This window comes from Zonotrichia leucophrys, chromosome 24 (genome assembly GCF_028769735.1).
Source record: "Zonotrichia leucophrys gambelii isolate GWCS_2022_RI chromosome 24, RI_Zleu_2.0, whole genome shotgun sequence".
Lineage (NCBI taxonomy): Eukaryota > Metazoa > Chordata > Aves > Passeriformes > Passerellidae > Zonotrichia > Zonotrichia leucophrys.
The window spans coordinates 11,661-31,690 of NC_088193.1; the positions used below are offsets into that span (position 1 = coordinate 11,661).

General features: G+C 48.6%; 1 protein-coding gene across 5 annotated transcripts; it reads right to left on the reverse strand.

The window, feature by feature from the left end:
- Positions 1-763: 763 nt before the first annotated feature.
- On the reverse strand, positions 764-19,987 carry C2CD2L (C2CD2 like). Of its 5 annotated transcripts, none has more exons than XM_064732231.1 (14): positions 19,892-19,987; positions 17,135-17,230; positions 16,641-16,760; positions 14,626-14,736; positions 13,673-13,789; positions 12,927-13,044; positions 12,640-12,763; positions 12,071-12,135; positions 11,352-11,479; positions 10,878-11,049; positions 9,440-9,538; positions 8,657-8,790; positions 7,847-8,129; positions 764-6,429 (listed from the first exon to the last, which is right to left on the reverse strand). In XM_064732231.1, exons 1-14 carry the CDS (start codon positions 19,937-19,939, stop codon positions 6,209-6,211), a joined length of 1,836 nt encoding a protein of 611 aa, XP_064588301.1. In that variant the 5' UTR covers positions 19,940-19,987; the 3' UTR covers positions 764-6,208. The 5 variants fall into 5 exon arrangements, with proteins under 5 accessions (XP_064588301.1, XP_064588303.1, XP_064588302.1 ...); XM_064732233.1 differs by having other exon boundaries at positions 19,786-19,899; XM_064732232.1 differs by lacking the exon at positions 19,892-19,987 and adding an exon at positions 19,771-19,874.
- Between the last annotated feature and the right edge of the window lie 43 nt (positions 19,988-20,030).

A 20,030-nucleotide genomic window follows, 5' to 3' on the forward strand; every position in this document is an offset into this window, starting at 1 on the left:
ACTAAGACAGCCCTTAAAACACCCTAAAAAGTTATTTTAAAAGCCTTGAAAAAAGCCCTAGAGGTATCCTAAAACATTCCCAGAGAATTCCTAAAAAACTCCTGCAAAAAAAGCCCCTAAAATATCCTTAAAAATCCCTGAAAAAACCTAAAAAATGGTTTAAATCCTACTTGTAACTCTGTGGCCTCCAAACATCATTTCTACCTTCCAATTGGGGTAACTGCCTGCACCTGTTGGGAGGCTCCTGGGGCAGTCCCACCTGTACCCCAACCCTACCTGGTACCCTGTGTCCTTTGCACCCCTAACCCTCAGTGTCAGCTCTCCACCTGTCAACACCCCCCCCACTCCCCATATTTGCCCCTCAGCCTGCAATGTCTGTGTGTCATCCCAAAGACCGTGTTAGGCCTCCCACAGGCTGCTGTAGGGAGTCACCGGTAGGCGACGAAGGAAGTGAGAGATGGGGCAGGGGCAACCTGGATTTCAGAACCCCAGCAGACGGCCACCCACTTAACACCACAGGTACCTGAACACCAACTCCAACCTTTCTCCCTGGCAAACAAAACTCACCAGATCAGGCTCCTGATGGCAGACTGCAGGAGCCACTTGGTGCTGTCAAACCAGCCCGACTTGGCACTGGTGCCACCTTGGATCTGGAAGGCATCCTGCACAATGCGGAATTTCAGGAGCCAGCCAGCCACTCAGGGACAGGTTGGAGGGAAATTCACAGCACTACACCAAGTATGAAATCAGACTCAGGTTTTGATTTTCATGTGGTTTAATAAGTTAACAGATTCAGCCATTACACAGCAATAGAATTCTCCTTTGAGATTTACAAAGGTGCAAGAACTTCATTTAGTCATATGTAGTTTTATTTTCATTATTAGCTACACAGTTCCAATTCTTTCCCACCTGAACAATGTGGGGTCAAAATAATCCACCCAGACAGAAAGCATCAAAGTACAAAAGAGCACACACGAGGAAGGGTGTTAATTCAAATTCTGTGTGGGTATTTGGTCCAGTACCTTACAAAGCAAGGAAAGGTGATGTGGAGCAGTCATGCCTGTAGAAGGAGCTGTGAGATCACAAGCACAACTTTGCCACAAGTTTGACCAATGCTGGGACTGTTACTCTACCCTGAGACTCACTGTGACTTTGCAGTAGGGGAGTTGGGATGGAGAGAACAATGCGAAAAGACCACAAACTACAACCCTCCAAACACTCAAGCATCTCCACGGCTACTCAGAAATGACTTCTCTGTAGGTTCAGCAAACAATGTCCCAAGAGAAACTACATCATTGCTTTAACAAGAATATTTGCCATACGCCCAGTTCTAATCTAAAAACAGCACTTGCCTACGGTTGGAAGAAGCTTTCCCCTTTACATTCCCCTTCACTGAACTTGCTCTCCACATAAGTAGTCTCCCCTTGCTCTTCCCCATTTCAGTCTAGCTGCCTAAAACCCCACCCTCAACTGCATAAGCTGCATGAGGGTGCTTGTAGGGCCAGGAGTTGGACTTGCTTGCTCAGGTCTGCTCCTGAATAAGTCTGTGCCATAAATGGGTATGAATGCCACAGAAGCTGGTAAGGCCACTCTCCTGTCCCATGTATTGGCATTGTCGTCCCCAGTCACTTTGCACCACATACTCTATAACTAGAGTATGCTCTTATTATAAGCCCGTGCAAATACACATCCATGCACCCAATTCCTCTGGCCTCAGACATCCATCATGTTAAATCCTATGGCACCCTCAGAACACTGAGGTTTTGAGGTTCCCTTCATTTTTTCCTGTGTCTGTTTTCCACTAACTCAAGAGGATATCTCTCGTGGGCCAACACCGAGGTCTTTGTGGATGATGAGACTCCTAAACCCTTCCCCTAAGCACAGGGAGAAGATTTATCTAGACAGAAATATACTTACAAGCATAATTACAGCTTTCAGCTAGCATAAATCTATTTTCTTCAGAGAAGTAAAAATACACAGGTAAATTCTAAATCTGTTCAGCCAAAATAGGAAACTAACAAACAAAATCCACAAACAAACAAGAAACCCCTAACAAACCAAAAAACCCTCCAAGCAAACCAACACAAACAAAACCCCAAAATAATCTCAACAAAATGCCTACTTTGGCTTCATGTACAAGTCAGTGTTCTGCTTGTGCAGCCAGTAGAAAAATACAGCATCTGGAAAGCAGGCCCTCATATGCAGGTTGAAGCCTCCACGCATTCAAGCCCACTGCTCTGCTGTTCCTCTTCCACCATATATTTGGTGGACCAATTTCACAAGGTGCAAAAAGCGAGCCTACCCTGAGACAACAATCTGCCAACTGCAGATCACTCGAGCTTAAAAATTTTGATGGTGGCCTGTGCCATTCATGGGGTTACTCTGTGGCCCCAAGCATTATGAAATGCCACAGAGCCCACAACAGCACCAAGGCAAGGGCACACGTATCTGGAAGAAGTTAAACTGGGAAAGTAGATTTCAAATAGCATTTCTTCTTCAAATAGCATTTCTTCTGTCCTAAAGCCAGAAACACAGAATACATTAAATACAAAAGAGGTTTCTTAAAACAGCTATTCTGTGGGGGGAAATTCCTGGGGACTTCATCTTTGCAGCTTCTGGAGAACCCTGTGTGACATTCTCTTTCCATCTGAGAAAATTAGGATAGACAAATTGTTTCTCACATCAATAACCACACCTCCACCATGAGGCGAATTCATTACCATTCATGCCTTTGAGGAACCAGGAACCTGTGTTCTTAAAGTCAGGGTTAAAAAAAATGGCACCTACTGCCTGGGGGATGAAAACATCTTTGTGGGCCAGAAAGAAAGCCTTGCTCAGATAAGAAGAGGAAAGATCAACACGTTTAATGAGGAGAGTATCAGAACCAAAAAAATTTTCAATGCACACAGCAGACTCATACCCTGCTATCCCTCTGTTCCTCAAACCGTACTTTTGACAAACACCCTGAAAACCAGTCTGGACTTAGAGAGAATATTCAAAAGAAGACAAAAGGTTACAATAGCACTCCTATGCTGTACAACTTGGAGAAGCAAAAAAATGTCAGAAAATACATCTCTTCTAGGAAACACAACCAGATGTAGGACCTAATATTTGAAGATGTGCCCTGCCAGCACTCGATGACATCCCTTTCCTTTGCAAGCCGTTCAACCAGATACTGATTTGCAGCACAATTCACTGCCAGTGGTAAAAAACACTGCTAAAAATTCAAGGGAAGATACGCCCCTACTGGAATGCTTCCCACATACCATTCACTTGGCCAAACACAGTGCAGATGTCTTCCGCCACATCAAGTTCAAAATCAAAAACCGTATCTCCACTGCAAGTCACTGGCGGGCATAGCCTGGAGCCAACAAACCGGGAACAAAACAGGAAAGCCACAGATGTATGACAGGAACTGCCCATTTAACATAGCTAGAAAGGGTCCCCAAGGCCAGTGAGTAACTTGAGCTTCTGTTTAACTCCCTTTCCTATCACCTCCTCCTACAAGCCAGACCAAAATATGCTGGTCAAGAATCTAGGTATGTGTTTGTCAGACAGAAACCTTGCCATTTCTGCCTCCAGTCTACAGTGACAAGGATAACATTGGCTAGCCCTCACAGTCCTCCTTGTGTACATGAGCCTCAGATCCCTGATTCTGAAGAATGGTGAACGGTGTTCACCTCCAGCCACTCCACACCAAGACAGCTCAAGCTCCTACAGTTTAAAGAAAAGAACACATGACTATCAAATGAGACTCATGGTAGGTCCTTGACTAACCCACAATTGAAATGCCACAGGCTCTTCTGCTCAAACCAGCATTTCTAGTGCAAGGCTTCACAGTCTTGTGCCAGAGAAGTGGTGCTGTCTGGATTCAAATCTTCATGGTTTAGTACCTTGAGATGGTGTCCTAATGAATAAATAAAATCCAAAAATGGAACATAAAGTATGTCATAGCTACAAGTCATAGAGGGGATGGTGCAAGAGAGAGTACCAAATTGAAACCAAACTCTGAGACTTTGAGAACAAGGGTGTGTCAGATCACATGTGACAGTACCGCACCAACCCAGCAAAAGAAGGTGTGATGTGAAATCTGTGGTTGTATTGCTATAGGCAAGCTACAGATGGCCAAGTTCGAACGGTACTGTAGCACAAACCAGTCACTGACATCAAGGAAAATCATTCTCGGTGAGAAACAGCGAGTTCTCTGGCATCCATAGTGCATGGAAGTGCAAAGCAAGCCACAGTGCCATGCGGACAAGGAACAAAGAAACAAAGGATAAAAGACATAACAGAGTTTGTGGACAACAAAGACTCCCAGACCAAAACAGATGTAGAGGTTCCTGGTCACCAGCTGAACTGATATGATTTTTCAGATTCATACATGCCCAATCACGTGAGGAATCAGCAGGAAAAACAGCCAGGAGTCCCTGCTGCTAGCACACACAGGCACTTTCAGTTACAACCCTCAGTAACTCTGGCCTTCCCCACCTTACAAATTCGGAAGAAACAGCCACCTGTAAATCCTTTCGCACCAGCACACCAAACACATTCTGGTCCTTGGAAATGGCACACGGCAGCAGTATCAGCAAGCCAGGGTTTGTCCTTCCAAGAAACACATTTTACCTGCGCCATCAAGAGAACTGCTTTTTCAGTTGGCAGCATCCTGTACAAGGAAGGACAGCAGACACTACCACAGGAGATACTCTGATGGAAGAGCAGAACTAGAGAATACAGTCAGGCCTGGGAAATACCTCTTCCGTGAGGTACTTCCTCCCCTCAGTCCTACCTCCTTATCTCAACAACCCACAGGATAGCAGGAGGTTTCTCTCAAACCAGGCATGTTGACAGGACATGAGTGTTTCTCCAAAGAGCATTGTTATGTGCTATCTGAAGGGAACTTCTGGGGATATTATAGATAAAATGTGTATGGGCCAGGAGACTGGACAACTGTTTCTCTAGAAGGACAGTGTCCTCCTGCACAGGGATTTTATGTCTCCCCCTGCACACTTCTCCCTCTCTGCAAGTACTTACTGCAGAAATGTCCTCTGTTTGAACAGAGGGGTCCGTGTTTGCGAGAAGAAAGGAAATACCAAATACAATCCAGAAAGATTCCCTCAACTAAAGGAAACCCATCAGTGACAATATATAAACTCTTGCCTCTTTCTGCCACGTGCAAGCCCCTTCAGTGTCCCCATTGAACTGCCCTTCACTACATTCCTTGCCTTATTCCTTGCCATCCATCCCCAGCATGGTGCCAGTCCTTGGCATGAGAACCATGACAGCACGACACTGGACACTCAGCAGGTCTGGAAGACAGCCTGGCAGCCCTTTGGGAACAACCCCAACCACCCCCAAGAGCAAGGGAATAGCTGGTGTGTGCACTCAGTACAGGCCCTTCCCTGTTCAAAAACACAGATGTGGAAGGAGTGTTGTGTCACGGGGTGGCTGCACAGGGTGGCAGAACCGACAGCACTGACCGGGCATTCTTGCGAAGGCTCAGGCTTCCATGAAAACTTGTACAGTAGTTAAAACTTCCTTCTTCTTAGAGACTTCTTCCTTCACCAACAGAGCACAGCAAACAGGGGTTCCTCAGAGCTGTGTGAACCACTCTTCCAATGGCAGAGCCAGGTGGAGGACCACAACTTTGACAGCTGACAGCTGTCTTCTGAGAGCTCACAGCTCAGGAACATATCACCCTGCAGCACACCTCAAGTTACAGCCTCTGCACCAAGCACAAGCAATAACAGTGTTTAGATCATCAGTGACTGCATCATTCTCTGCCACTAGAAGACTGAATGAGGCTACATGTCACACTTCTTGGCCCTATAGCTAACCCAGTAGTTTCTTGATTTTAACTCTGAAGGTTGCCACTTGACAGACCTGCCCCCCGTTTCCACGAGGCACCTGATGACACACACGGAGTCATTTCTGCAGTTCCTGGAACCCCCAGGGGGATTAGCATGCCACCTGGATTTTCTGGGAGAGCACAGTAGGGTGCAACAAGCAGAGAAGGCTAAGCCAAGGCAGCCAAACAACCTAAGTCCTGGGTTTGCCACCTCCGCTCCCCAAACGGCATAAAGCACTGGGGTGTCTTCCCTCAGCCAAGGTTGGAAAGAACTGGACTTCAAGTCACAGATACCATGGAGTGGGAAGACAAGAGACTAGAAAACAATCTCTGAGAAATTTTTCCAATGGGCTTCTCCCTCCTTCAGTTTTCACCAGCTGTTGTGTTGTCACTACCTTTGGGTTTGGATTTAGACTTGAAGGAGAAGCGTTTGATGAGGCGGTGAGAGAAGCTACCAGTTTTCTTTCTGGTGGTGGAGTTGGCAGCGACATTGGACAAGTCATCGTGTGACTGGCTCAGGCCTGCTTCCTTCTGCTTGCTCCTTCTCCGGAAGATGAGCTTGGTACCGCTCCGAAGAAAGCTAACTGCAGAGACAGGAAGGAGACAGAAACCATGATAGTGTCTTGGACTGGCAAGTTTCAGGGACAGTAACACACCCAGCCATTCTCAGCTATACAGCAGTCCTCTTCCACACTGAGAGGCAGAAGTACACAGCAGGTTGGCTAATCCCAGCTTCCCAAGGCTCAGCTGACGATAGACTGCAACACCAACAAGCTGCCTCACTAAACATTCCATCCCATCTCCTCTCTGCATAAAATTCCTTTTACACAATATCCTCCTCTCAGTGGAAGCGTGCAGCATTTCAAATGACAACCAAGACTCACATGAATGGAAAACAAAAAGTGAGATCATCTGAACCTGAAGACCCTGAGAGGAACATACAAGATGGAAAAGGCCTCTCAGATCAGCCTGTCTCAAGGGCACAGGGATTAACTTTGTCCCCTGCGCCTGGAACAACTGCCTGCATTTTCATGACGTGCCCAGTCTAGAGGCAAATAATGCCAACGGCTCTTTATGACTCCCACAAGCAGGAGAAGGCGGAGATGCCAATTGCTTTCAACCTCAAATGGATCAGAAAGACAACATACAAAACCTGCAGGCCATATAACACTACAATGGTATTTCCTACAGACGGGGTTTGCTTTCCATTTTCCCTCTGTTCCCCCCCCACCAGCTCTCTTGGGAATCTGGGTCACACACCCTTCTACCCACTGACATTCAAAAAAGGGGCCTCCACAGCCCAAATCATACCTAGTTGTAACAGGGTACAATTCCCCAAAATTTGTCCCACTCTAATAGTCTGAGTAATCAAGATTTTAATTTGCATTTCTTTACATAAGTTGGTAGCAGAAAAATCCAAGGTGCACCATCCACCTGACAAATGTGTGGAAAGGCCAGGACAGCAGCTAGGTTGAGGCAGCCCACTTCATCATTTAAAAGAAGTGAGTTTGTGTGAACATCTTACATTACAACAGGTCAGAGGCACTAGCTGCTTCAATACTAACAGGGAAAGAAGGAGGGCAATCAAGGCCCATACAATCTACATTGCTGGGTGGCCTCCATGTCCACACCACACCAAATTCAGAGGATGAATCATTATTTACGGGCATGTGCCTCATTTGTGGACCTGGAGACCAGGGAGAAAAAAGGGGTTTTCTATAATACACAGGCTGTGCAGGGTTCCCATCTAAGAGAGCACAGAACCTTGAAAGGCTACAGGAATCAGACACCTACAAATGAAGGCCGTTCAAGTCACTTCAGTGGAAAAACCACAAGACAAAGGCAGGCTCTTCCCAGCTCCATCAGAAGCTGCTCTTTGCAATGCTAAAAGGTGGCTGCAGACCCCATGCTTGGGTGTGGAACCTGGATGTCACTCTGTCCTCACGTACAGCTAATGCTATGGGTCATGTTAGCTACCCTACCCTAACAGTTCATGCTTACCTTTGTGATCTTTCAAGCTCCTTGTCTCAAGGGCTCCTGTGGAGCCAGTTTCAGACTCAACATCTTCCACGGATGGTCTTTCAGAGACATCTGATCGCGTTGTCTCATCCAGCTCCTGACTGTCCCTCTGACCCAATGGCAACGCTTCCAGTGGCCGCGACAATTCAGTAAAATCGTGCATCTGGTCAGCTGTGCTGTCTGCCTCAGAGTCCCCATACGCTGTGGCCTCCAGGGATGCAGCATAACCCAGAGAAAGTGCCATTTCGTCTTGAGCAATAGGTACCTGAAGGGGGGTTAGAGAGGCAGAACAGACATGAACACAGGATCAAAAGAATTCCACTCATCTGCCTACTGCCATCTATACCTACATATGGGCGGCCCAGTTCAGATCATCAGTGCCAGATGGCACCAATGGACAACTGCCGCTCTTTGGCTGAAATATACTGGAATGTGGCCGATTACAAGGCATTCTGCTGCACATCCCTTACTCCCGCAGCAAAGTTCAGGGAGAACTCCTTATATTCTCCACAAGGTTCAAAACCAGTTACGGCAACCACATCCCTTTCTGCAGCTGCCCGTTGTGAACTCCCACTGGCAGCTGCCCTTTAATGCTCACTGGGAAGCAGCTAAAGGTTGTGAACTCCTATTGGCAAGGAACCTTTTAATGGCCACTGGGAAGCAGCTAAAGGTTTCTGATGAGCCAGTCACCCATGCTTCCCACACCGGTCCCTACAGGACAGGTTAGTTTCATACACGCATCCCTACAAGCAACCACCCAGACTGGAAATGCAGCTCCTAACTACCAGAGACCTTGGACACTCCTGAGATGATCAGTGTACTACGTTTCGTCGGTGTCTTCTTGGTGGTCTTGTTATTCGTCTCAGTTAGCTGCCTGATTGCCGTCTCAGCCACCGGATCCAAGCCATTGGGCAAATGGCTATCCCCTGAGCACAAGAAAAGTACCAATGCTTGGAGCAGCAACCTTCAGCAGAGGCAAAAGGTCGCTTTCTGACTGCAATGCTTGCAATAGGCAACTTACATGCACACGAATGCATGTAAGTTCCCCCACCCAAAGTCTACGATAGACTTGTCCAAAGAAACAAAATGAAGGAAGCTCGGTAGAGGTAGCCGTTGGCTTTTTCAGGTACCTGAAACGTTTCGTTTCCCACCAGGCATATCATTAAAATACACCTCCCCTTCCCCGCACCACTCAACAAAGATTTCCAAAGACTCCCAATAGTTTGCTTTGGCAGCAAACTGTCAAAAGAGCTGCAGTGCTCTGTTCTAGACACAATCAGAGCCCCAAGTGCAGGGTGACCAAAGTTGTGTGGGTCCGGATAGCCTGGAAAGTTCTGGTCAAGCAAGGAAACACTCATAGTCCCTGACTGGATGGTCAAAGGGGAATATCTTTTACCTGCCCACACACCACCACCACCATCAGCCTTCTGCCCCCACCTTCACTCAGGCACTTGGACATTCTCTGAAGCAGAAAATGCAAGCAAGTTCAGGGAACCGCACTCAGACTGCCACTTTCTAAAACAGGCTAAGGAACACAGTTAATTCAGTAAGAGCCTCAAATTTCCAAGCACTTACGGCTACTGCTGGGCAAGTGGCCATGAGGACGGCCAGTCTCCAAGAGCACTGTTGTCTTTTCAGTCACTTCCACTTTGGAAGGCGACCTCGATGGTGAATCTTCACAGCAAAAGAAACACCGAGATACCAGTAAATGGAGATGAAGCTTACACTACTACGTTATCATATTGTGCCCCCTACACAACCCCCAAAAGCCTCAAGCGAGCATTTGGAGAGCCTGCAAGGCAGCTCTGTAAAGCTTTGTGGCAGAAAGAAGCCCACTGGGAAAAAAATCAGCATCACTGAATGTTTTGGGTTGGAAGGGACCTGAAAACCACTTAGTTCCAACCAGACTGCCATTAGACCAGGTTGCTCCAAGCCCCATTCAGCCTGCTCTTGAACACTTCCAGAGACAGGGCAGCTACAGCTTTCCTGGGCAACCTGTGCCAGTAACTCAGCACCCTCAGAGGGAAAAACTTCTTCCTAATGGCTAATATAAATCTACCCTCCTTCAGCTTAAAGCCATTCCCCTTGCCTTATCACTGCATGCCCTTGTAAAAAAATCAGTCTTGAGCCTTCCTACAAGCCCCCTTTTAGGTACTGGAAGGCTGCTTGCTGTAATGTTTCCCCAGAGCCTTCTCCTCTTTGGCCTAAACAGCTTCAAACTCTCTCAGCCTTTCTTCACAGCGAGGTGTTCCAGGTATGTGACCAACTTAGCGGTCCTCCTCTGGACTCACTCCAACAGGTCCATATCTGTCATGTGCCGGGGGGGCCGCAAGGCTGGACACAGTACTCAAGGCAGAGTCTCACAAGAGCAGAGCAGAGGGGGAGCATCACCTCTCTCGGCCTGCTGGCCACACCTCCTTTGATGTAGCAAAGGATATGGTTGCCCTTCTGGGCTGCAAGTCCTGTGAAGCTGACACAGCAATACTTCATTCATGTAATTTCCCAGCCCGCCTCTTGGAATATCCAGCACCACATTCACCAGGATGCCAGACCACAAGCAGCAACAACCCCTAGGAAGCCAGATCAACATACTTTTGGCTCCACAATCGGTATGTTCAGCCTAACTTTTTTAGCAGTGAAGAAACTAGAGAAAGCCTGGCTAAACACTTAGCCTGACATCATGCACAGGTTATTTGGCAGCATATGCATTAGACATCCCACCACCAAAAGGGTGTGTGAAAGGCTCATCCCTCCCTCACCTCCTCCAGACACACAACTGCAATTCTCTACCCTAGGGCTACACAAGAGTTTCCAACGAAGGGGAATAGCATGGATGCCCGTGTTCTGACCCACACACCAAAAGCAATACATCAAGCGTGAGCCTGCCATATCCAGGTGTGATGGCTAAACACTTTTGCTACTGCCTTCATGAGCAGCCATGGGGATATTGCAGCTAAGTCTGTGCTGCCATAGGAGCCACCTGTACAATAAACCTACTGCTGTGCAGCCTCACCCAGTTTGCAGTCTGCCTTGGGCCGGGACTGAATTGTGGTGACAGTAGTCACAATGGTGCCATCAGGCATGATGGTCCGGTCCATCTCCACCTTTTTAGTGGGGGTGATGCTGGTTCTCAGAGATGTGGCATGTGGAGCATTCAGAGATGCAGGAGACTCCTGGAACAGCAGCTAAAAGCAGTAAAGCACTGATCAGAGAGGCACTCTTCTTCCCAGATGGAAAGGCAGGCATGTTTGGGCAACAAAAGCTGCAGCTCTGGGTACCAAGGGGCCATTCCCAGTACAGAATAAGTTCAACAGCAAGAGGCTCAGGGACCAAGGGGCAGGTGACATCCACCCCTCCATGGCACAAGGGTCTGCTAGCCGTCTGTGCCGAGCTCAGGCCCAAACATGCATGTCTCCAGCTAGAGGCTCACATTATGAACTCTTCCAGAGCATGCATATATGCACAGCTTGTGCATATATGAGCTCACCTCCAATGTAATGGTAGCTTCAGCTGTCAGTGACTGTCCAGCTCCCGGGGTCAGTGAGCAGACCTGTCTCCCAGATGGCTGCTTGTCCAAAGAATCTATCAAAAGTGTGGCATATGCCAGCAGCACATCTGCAAGAAGGAAGAGCAAAAGTAATACACTTCACATGACCTCAGCACCTCAGACATCTCCAAGGTAATCCCTGCTTTTGGGAAGCAGCACAATAGGTCAACACAACACATTGCCACAACTCCATTAACTCCCAAGTTTGAGAGGGAGAAGGGGCAAGCAATGCTCCTCTGCTCCTCTTTAACAATTCAGGATTCAACTCCCTTAAAAAGATGACCACTGTGTGGCCTCCATCAAAAATAGATGCTGCAGTAAGTCCCCAACTGAGTACAAAAGAACAGTTAAGAGCCTTATGCAAAGCTCTCCTAATACAAGAGGCAAAATCCTGCATGCTTCTGCCTGCTTCAGAATGCAGACAGGCAGGCCACAGGAACCTCCTGATTCAAGGTCAGACCCAGACCATTTTGGCAGAAGAACAAAATGAGTTACTTCACAGAGTCACAGAAGCTCACATAAAGCTAAATATGAAAAATCCTTTGCAGAACTCATCACATATACCAACAGAGAACTACCATGAGCTTAAAGCACAGGGAGTCCCTTAGGCATTTTTGCCTCCCAGTCTTAAAACCCATCTTAGGGTTGTTCGTACTCACTTCCCCCTCCATCGCTGCTCCTCAGCACCTGTAGTTTCAGTTCTTTGCTTCTAGGTCCCAACTCCCTGTTGAAACCGAAGAGGGGCTGGTGTTAGGCAATCTTTTTTTAAGTGGCCACGGAGCAAACAACCTCATTCTGTATCTTCCCTCCCTCAAATCTCACCCTTTCTAAAGTTTCAGTAGCATGCACTACCATGGAGGACATGACTAGAGTACCAAATGACAAAAAGGAGAATTCTGGTTTGCGTGCCTTGCAGAGCTGTGTAGGTTGACAGTGGAAGTTGAGAGGGCAGTGCCTCTGAAAGGCTGTTTATGATACATCCTATTGCAGCTGCTGCACCTACATTTAGCACTTCTGCCCACCCAGGGAAGTGAGAAAGATGTATGCAAGCTGGGGCCAAATGCCCCAATCAGCAGTCTGGCACAGGGGCAGCATAAACAGACATTGCTCTGTGGCACAGACTTCATCTCTGCACCGTGCACATCACTTACTGCAGCATGGTAACGATACCCAGACATCATGCCGGTCCGCCTACACTGCTCCAGCCAGAAAGAGAACAAACACTTACAGAAAGAACTCGTCATTCCACTCCATCTCTCCAGCAGCACCGACACTGCCACCTATCACTGGCCTCGTCCACTTCTGCTGCGGGGGGCTGTCTAGCTCTGCCACACAGCGTATCTCCCCAACTCCTGCAAGAGAGACAGAGGGCACATGTGCACTGATCAACAAGAGGCAGTGGTTCGTCACACACACCCCCCTCTTTTCCATTCAAACCCACTCAAAACATCCACTTGCTCCAATCTCGCCACCTGCACACTTGCCCGCGTGGATCAGGAATGTTTTCATGCTTACCTCCCTTTCCCTGGCAGCCCAAGTTCAGCACTCGAAGATTCCGGAGCAACAGCTTAGAACCCAGAGGGGCTGCTGCTACTCTGGACGGGCACTCTCGAGTCAACTTATTGCTGGGTACCTGAGGAATGATGAGAGCGAGACCATTACCTTTATCATTCACTCACCAGCAGACAGCAGCAAGAGGCATCGTCCTTGTATCTATTAAGTAGCTCCTCACACCAACACAGGGGAATACCCGCAAGGCCATCAAGGGATGCTGCAGGTTTCCCAGGCCATTGACCTCCAGTAGGCCCTAATGTTATTTCAGATGGGAAGTTTAAGGCAGACAGAGGAGGCGACAGGCAAGAACAAGCTTGCTGGCTACTGGACAGTCAACTGACGATGACAAACCATGGGACATTCCATGTCCGCAAATGCTGCCTTGGAGAGAGCCCTCGTGTTCAGAGCAAGACCAACCGCCAAAAAGAGATGTATCTCAGGCAGTCCAGCTCCACAAGGATGTGACCAACAATCAGCATTCAAGAAAAAAGGTGGAAGGAGTTGCCCTTAGGAGCAATTTCTAATTATCCCTAAGCACCACATTGCAGTACCCAAACCCCTATGATAGTGCAGGCCAGGACTCGGCTGTCACCCAGAAGTGAAACTCAAGCCTTGGATCCTGCCTGAGCCTCAGCCCTCAGAAGTGTCTTGGGTTAGGGTTGTGCCTGTGTTTGGGGCACAAGAATGACACGAGAAGAGTGACTTACTGCACTGGCCCCAGCGGTACAGGCCACCAAATTCACCATCATGGCTGGCTTCGTGCTGACAATAGTATCCTCGACCAGATCCTTTATAGTGGATAAATCTGCTCTCCCATCATCCTTCTCTCCGTAAATCAAGGGGAAATGCAGGAATGTCATTAAAAAATGGACACATTTACAGCTCCACCTGCCTCTCACGCCTCTAATATGCTACACAGTCATTCTCCCAGTAATAACCCAAACACTCTTCCCACATTCCATACTCGCTCTCCTCAGAGCTTAAAGCTTCTGTGTAGCAGCTGCAGGCAAATGCAAGCTTTCTAAATGAGACAAACTAAGTCTCTACTTCTGTAGTTTAGCTGGTGTAAATTTTTACAGTACAGATTTTATAGTTTGCCACATGCTTACCACCTCAGGAGATGGTGCCACCACACTTTTGGGAAAACAGTCGAATTCCTAGAACTACTCAGTATAAAGTAACAAAGGTGTCAATAGAACAAAAAATCAACCAACCTATCCGGATCACAGAAGTGCAAGCACACCCACATTCTGTTCATTAAACCTCTAACCCAGGGATTCCCCACATTAATCTCCTACTTTTAATTAATCCCTTCAAAAAAACCCAATCAAACTTAACCAACAAAACAACAACAAACACCACCTCACACAAAGAAAGAGCGGCAACCCAGCTCGTTTTGCAGCTCTACATGTGACAACAGCAGGAGGAACCAACATAGACAGAAAGCCTTCAATAGATACTGGTGCCACTTCAGTCCTCTTGAGGATGCTGCTTTGACACAGTTGAGCTAGTACCGATTCCAGGATGAAAGAATCCTCTCCACTGCCCTAAAGGGCCATGGCAGTGAGCTGCCAACCCTTCTCCTCCACAGCAGCCCACCTTCTAGCTGTTTCTGCTCCTTCCTCCACTCACAGTCAGCCTTCCATTGTTAACCACTCACCTCAGGAAGCCCAAGTCGTGGAAGAACAAAAAGGTCCAAGTCTGGTCTGTCTTTGAATGTCCATGACACCAGGAGACCCTCATTCTGTATCTCCTCCAAGTGGATCTCCACCTGGCCCAGAACAAATATCCATAGCTGGAAACAGTTTCTGCTTACATTAGGTGATTTTTGACCCATTCCAAATTCAGCAATTGAAAGGCCCTCACACCAGTGCAACAGTAAAAAACAGAACATAGGAACGCAAGTGCTCCCAGGCCTACAGGACGAAGCAGCTGCAGAAGCTCCATGGCAAGATCTGGCTCCCACACTGCAACTGGATGCCCAGGCACCACCAGAGGGAAAAATGATCCATTTTTTCTTTTACTGAAGAAAAAGCCTGCAGAGTACAATCCACAAGTGCCCAACTGGGCACCAACACATAGGATATTTACTGAGTTACATCACTTAGGCATTGCCAAATGTAAACTCAACCATTTATAAGTCAGCAACACATCTCTACAAGATGATCCTCAGGTTGAAGACCCACCTGGGTCACCAACAGTCTGCAACAACAAACTAGAATATACACTATCCTGTAGTTTAGCTGAAGTTAAGAATTTGCACACCCATGTACCCATAAAAGCATCACTAATGTGACAGACAGAGGCGGAACCACACACGAACGGAACTGAAGTGACCTGAGAGCTCTACTAAAAACTGGGTAATAGAATTCAGTACAGTTCTCAATTACCAGGTTGACATTTACTGACAACACAGAAGGTCATCAGACAAAAGCAACATATATGAGACACAGTGGCCACGTAAGTAACCACGTAAGTAACCAACAAGACGTGAGCCAGAATGGACAGGGCACAGGGCACAATTGGGAACACAGTACTTGAAGTATTCCAAAAAACAGGTAGGCATGTGGTAATCTAACCTGCATTTTAAAAAACAGCAGCAGCAAGACCTCAATTAGAATACTATACGCAACTCCTTTACACGAACAATCAACCCAAAACTTCACCAGGTGCAGACAAGGAGACCTAGAAAATGCCAATGAGTAGGGCAGCAATTGGATGAGATGTGAAAAAGGGGACTTTTCAGAAATGAAATGCAATTGCAGTTGCTGCCCATAACTAGACAGGCAGCAGGTACACTACATGCTAAAGAGAGAGAGGAGCTCTGCATTTCTGGAAATGACCACAGAACAGTGGTACAAAATCAAACTGGAATAACCTGATAAAAGTATGCTGAAAATTGTAATAAAGCTTCTGAGAGCAAAAAGGTTCAAGAACAAGCTTCAAACTGTCTGCAACAGCATGGGATTAGCTTCTGCTATCACTGAGTTACTTCTAATTTTGCCATGCCATGTCTATCTTTTCCTTTTTTTTTTTGTGCACACTACCTCCAAGCAAGATACCATCTCCAGCATCATGTCCTTCATCATGATGGAAAACCATATTTCAAAGAATCAAATCCAGCCAGAAAGTAACTATGGAGTTACCACCCATTGTGATTTAAGAGCTTCTTTGCTGGAATAAGCCTCTCCGATATCCAGAAAAAGCTGCACTGTGCTCTTGTGAACGTAATGAGGGGAACTGACAAGCAAACTACTCCTCACCATAGATTTCTTTTTCTCACCCACTACTAGGACACCATACTTTTACATAGCCTTTCCCCTCCCATACCTTCCCCCTTCCACTATGCCACAAGGGGAATTGAATTCTCTGAACTTCTCACTTCTTAAATACCCACTTGAAAGCAGTGTATAGAATGCAGCCATGTCTCAAAACTCTCTGAAATTTCTTACAGCTATGTTTCATAGCCAAAATCTGCATATGAAGACTCAGAAAACAAGACTCGGCATGCAGATGGGGAATATTTGCTACCTCACCAAATGTTAGTGACAGCACACCGCTTCTCCCAGCCCAATGAGGCCTTTATTTGCACTTTGAATCAGGTCCTCCTTCCTCGATCAGCGTGGGACTAGATGGAGGAGGGAGGTCAATGTTTAACTTTTTGTAATCCCTTACCTGAGCCTGCAGCACAGCCAAAGTGACATGATACGTGTCCACAGAAACAGCAACTGGGGACTGCTGAGTAACAGAGACAGGGAATTTCACAGCTTCAGCTGACAGATGGCACCACAGCACCTAAAAAGAAAAGGAAAAGATGAGTTTATATCCCGGCAAGAGGCTGCTGTGTTGTTCTCGCCAAGTTCAAAGCTGCAAACCTGCCAACTTCAGACCCTGTGCTGTGACAAGAGCACTCCTCTGTTCACCACAGTAGAACCCTGATGTTTGGGTTCAGCCTTCACACGTCCCGGCTCCACCAACATATCTTCTCTCACAGAGCTTACTTGTGCAAGCTCCAGAGCCTCCAAACAGGAGACAGGCCTCCAAATTCCTCCAAACAGACCTCACACAAAACTTCCCTGGTTCCACCATCTCCATCACAAAGGCCTCAGCAGTGTCTGCAGAACACACCATCACACCAAACTGCACAGTTTAGAACAGCAAAGCCTTACCATGCTGTGGTCCGACTGTCCCTTGCATGTCACACAACTTATATTGGCAGCTTGTGGTAACTGAGGACCCTCTTCAAATGTGATCTGCACTGAACTCTGCAAAGAGAAAACTGTTAGTTCCCAGTAGTCAGAGCCAACCTGATAGTTCCAAAGAAGATGAATGATGTGGGGTCCCAGAGACACTCCAGCCAGCATCCAGAACTATCGCACACTATAATTCTACCCACCTCGACTTGTCTATACAGAGAAAGGAAACAAGGTGTCCAGTTGAAGCTTGAATTCACAGATACGAAGCACCTCCAGGAAAGTCCAAATCTCATCCAAAATCTCACACAAGCAAAGTCCTCCACGATAACTCCCAGACCCCGCTTCAGAAAACAGCTTTTAGACCCAGCAACTCACTGAGGCAATGCTACTCCACACAAGGAGCAGCTGCAGCAGGAACTGAAGTGGGGCCTTCTGGGGCCTTCATGTCAATTCAGCCACCAGCTAATCTTCCCTTTACAGGAGTTCTAAATTCTAGAACTTATACATTCAGGTCATTTTGTGATAATGTGAGTAATTCAACACATGACAGAAAAGCACAGCATATCAGATATGGGAAACTGGTGACACTCTGACTATTGCATTGTGATAAGAGGGGCATGGAAGCAGAGGGTGAGTTTCTACAGAAGGAGCACTATGCCCAGTGGGGGAAGGCACTTCACGTTGAATCCAGCCTAGAATTTGTCACTCATTCAAAAAGGGAGATACTTTTCCTATCTTGCTGGAATACTCAAAAACAAGTTTGCATTATGTTTTTCAGGACTTTAACTGCCTACACAACAGAAAGGAAACCCTTTCCCACTTATACGATTAAAAAAAAAAAAAAAGGGGGGGGATATTGCAATAGACTTTGGACAGCTTTGGACCACAGTTTCTGTAGGTATTAAGTCACTGCCTTGCAGGCAACACAAGCTATAATGGAATTATTTCCATATGGAATCATCAAGGCGTACTCTCCTTCATGAACTTCAAACTGCAGATAATACAATGGCAATACCGGGAGAATAAAGAAAATAAATACCAGAAAATTTGGAAGAGATTGCTGCGGAAAATCAGAGTGACTACAGTATTACCCCAACCCGCGTTAAACGATGCGTGGTAACGCGCTCCGCCCTTTCTGTGCTCGCACTGCTCCCACGCAGGCCGAACTGAGCCGTACGCAAGGTGCCTACCGGCTCCTCCGGCCGGAGCGCCGCGAGGGCAACGGCTGTCCCGGCACCCGCGAACAAAGAGCAGGCTGGTCGGCCCGCCTCACCTCGCTGCCGCTCCCCGCGCTCCCCGGCTCGTGCCCTGCCGTACCCCGTGCCGGCGCGCCTGGCTGTTGAGAGCTCGCACCCAAGCTCGCTGCCACTGCTCCCGTAGGGACCTCAGGGCGAGAAGGGCCGCGAGCAGCGCCCGGGCCCCGGCCTCCTCCCCCGCCGCTCCGCGACGCCGTAGTGCTCGCAGGGCCGTGGACCGCCAGTACTGGAGCAGCCAGGCCGCCACGGTGAGCAGCGAGGCGGCAAAGAGCAGCACTAGCGCGGCCCAGCCCAGGTCTGGCCCCATGGCACAGAGCGCGGGGCTCACGGCAGCGCAGCGGGCATGGCGGGCGGGCCGCGGCGTTGCCCCGCTCGCGGCACCGGGTGCACGTGGCCCCGCCGCAGCCCCGCGGCACCGCACGCGCACCCGCCGCCGCTTCTTTCCTTCCGGCGCGGCGGAGCGCGCGCGCCCCCCGCGGGCCGGCGGCGCCGCCCGAGCCGCGGCGCACACCCCGCCCGCTGCTCCGCCCCGGGCCTGCGTGCAGGCCGTGGTACCCGGTCTGAACGGTCCGGGAACCTCACGGCTGCTGCCGCGGGTCTTCTCTTCTGGGGGAACGAAATAGGAGCAGAGCCGCAATCTGAAAGCCCAAGTCCCCACCGGCTTTCCGAGCTTCGATTAGCGACGCTTTTCTCCTTCACGTCACGCTTTTTTCTGATGGGAGTCACTGCCCCGTTCCCACCAGGCACGCAGGACACAGCAGCAACGCAGATGCTTTCCGTTCGTCCGCTCGCGATTGTGCCACTCTCGCCGTGGTGGGCAAGTAACACGAGTTTTCATCACCTCCCGACAGCCTAACCCAAAGTAGCAGCGGCCTCTGGCCAGACATGCTCCCCGGCACCTCTGTGCTGTGCTTTCGTCCCCGGCGGTACCTAGTGCCCGCCTCAAAGTTGTTATAAAGTTTACAAAATCACTTTTGCATATGTGCAACAGACAGCAGAGCAGAGGTGGCCTCTCAACACAGCAGCAGCTCGTTAGGTGGCCATAAAGCCATCAGAAAAATCAGATAAAGCCATCAGAAACTATTTCAGGTTGCCATACAGCTGCAGGGCACGTAAAAGTTCTTCGTATTGCTAATGGACTTTCTGCTGCGTCTCCCCCTCCGCTCATCGACTGACACCTGAACGAACAGAACAGTGAATGGACACTGAACCTATCCTGCCTTCCCCTCCCCACCCCGCAAAAATGCCCCGAGGGCCCATCAGCAGTTACAGATTTCCTGACAACCAAAAATCTCCAGTAAGGTATTTTACTGAATTTTCCCGACATCTGAGGAAACACGTGGGGAAACGAACCCAACAGCCGCTCACTTTTCCGATCTTGCGCATTCGGCACGCGGGTAACACGCCTCGCCACCCCGCCTGCCGGCGGTGACTGCGCTGGCCGTGACTCGCCCGCAAGCGCGGATCCCCAGACCTGGGCAAAAGGCGGTTCCGGCTGGGAGGCGGCGGAGCCGTCGCTCATTCAGCGCGGCCGCGGTCCCGGCCGCCCGCCCTCCACTGGGACTCACTCGCATCCCGCATGGGAGGAAGTGACGTACCAATAAAGAGCGGAG

Excerpts from the sequence above, each read along its gene's own strand:
- C2CD2L (XM_064732229.1), bottom strand. The coding sequence starts at position 18,724 with ATGGGGCCAGACCTGGGCTGGGCCGCGCTAGTGCTGCTCTTTGCCGCC. Across the intron at positions 12,764-12,926 it reads GGGCTGCCAGGGAAAGGGAG|GAGTTGGGGAGATACGCTGT; the intron begins GTAAGCATGAAA and ends TCTCTCTTGCAG. Across the intron at positions 8,130-8,656 it reads TCATCTCAGGAGTGTCCAAG|GTACCTATTGCTCAAGACGA; the intron begins GTCTCTGGTAGT and ends ACCCCCCTTCAG.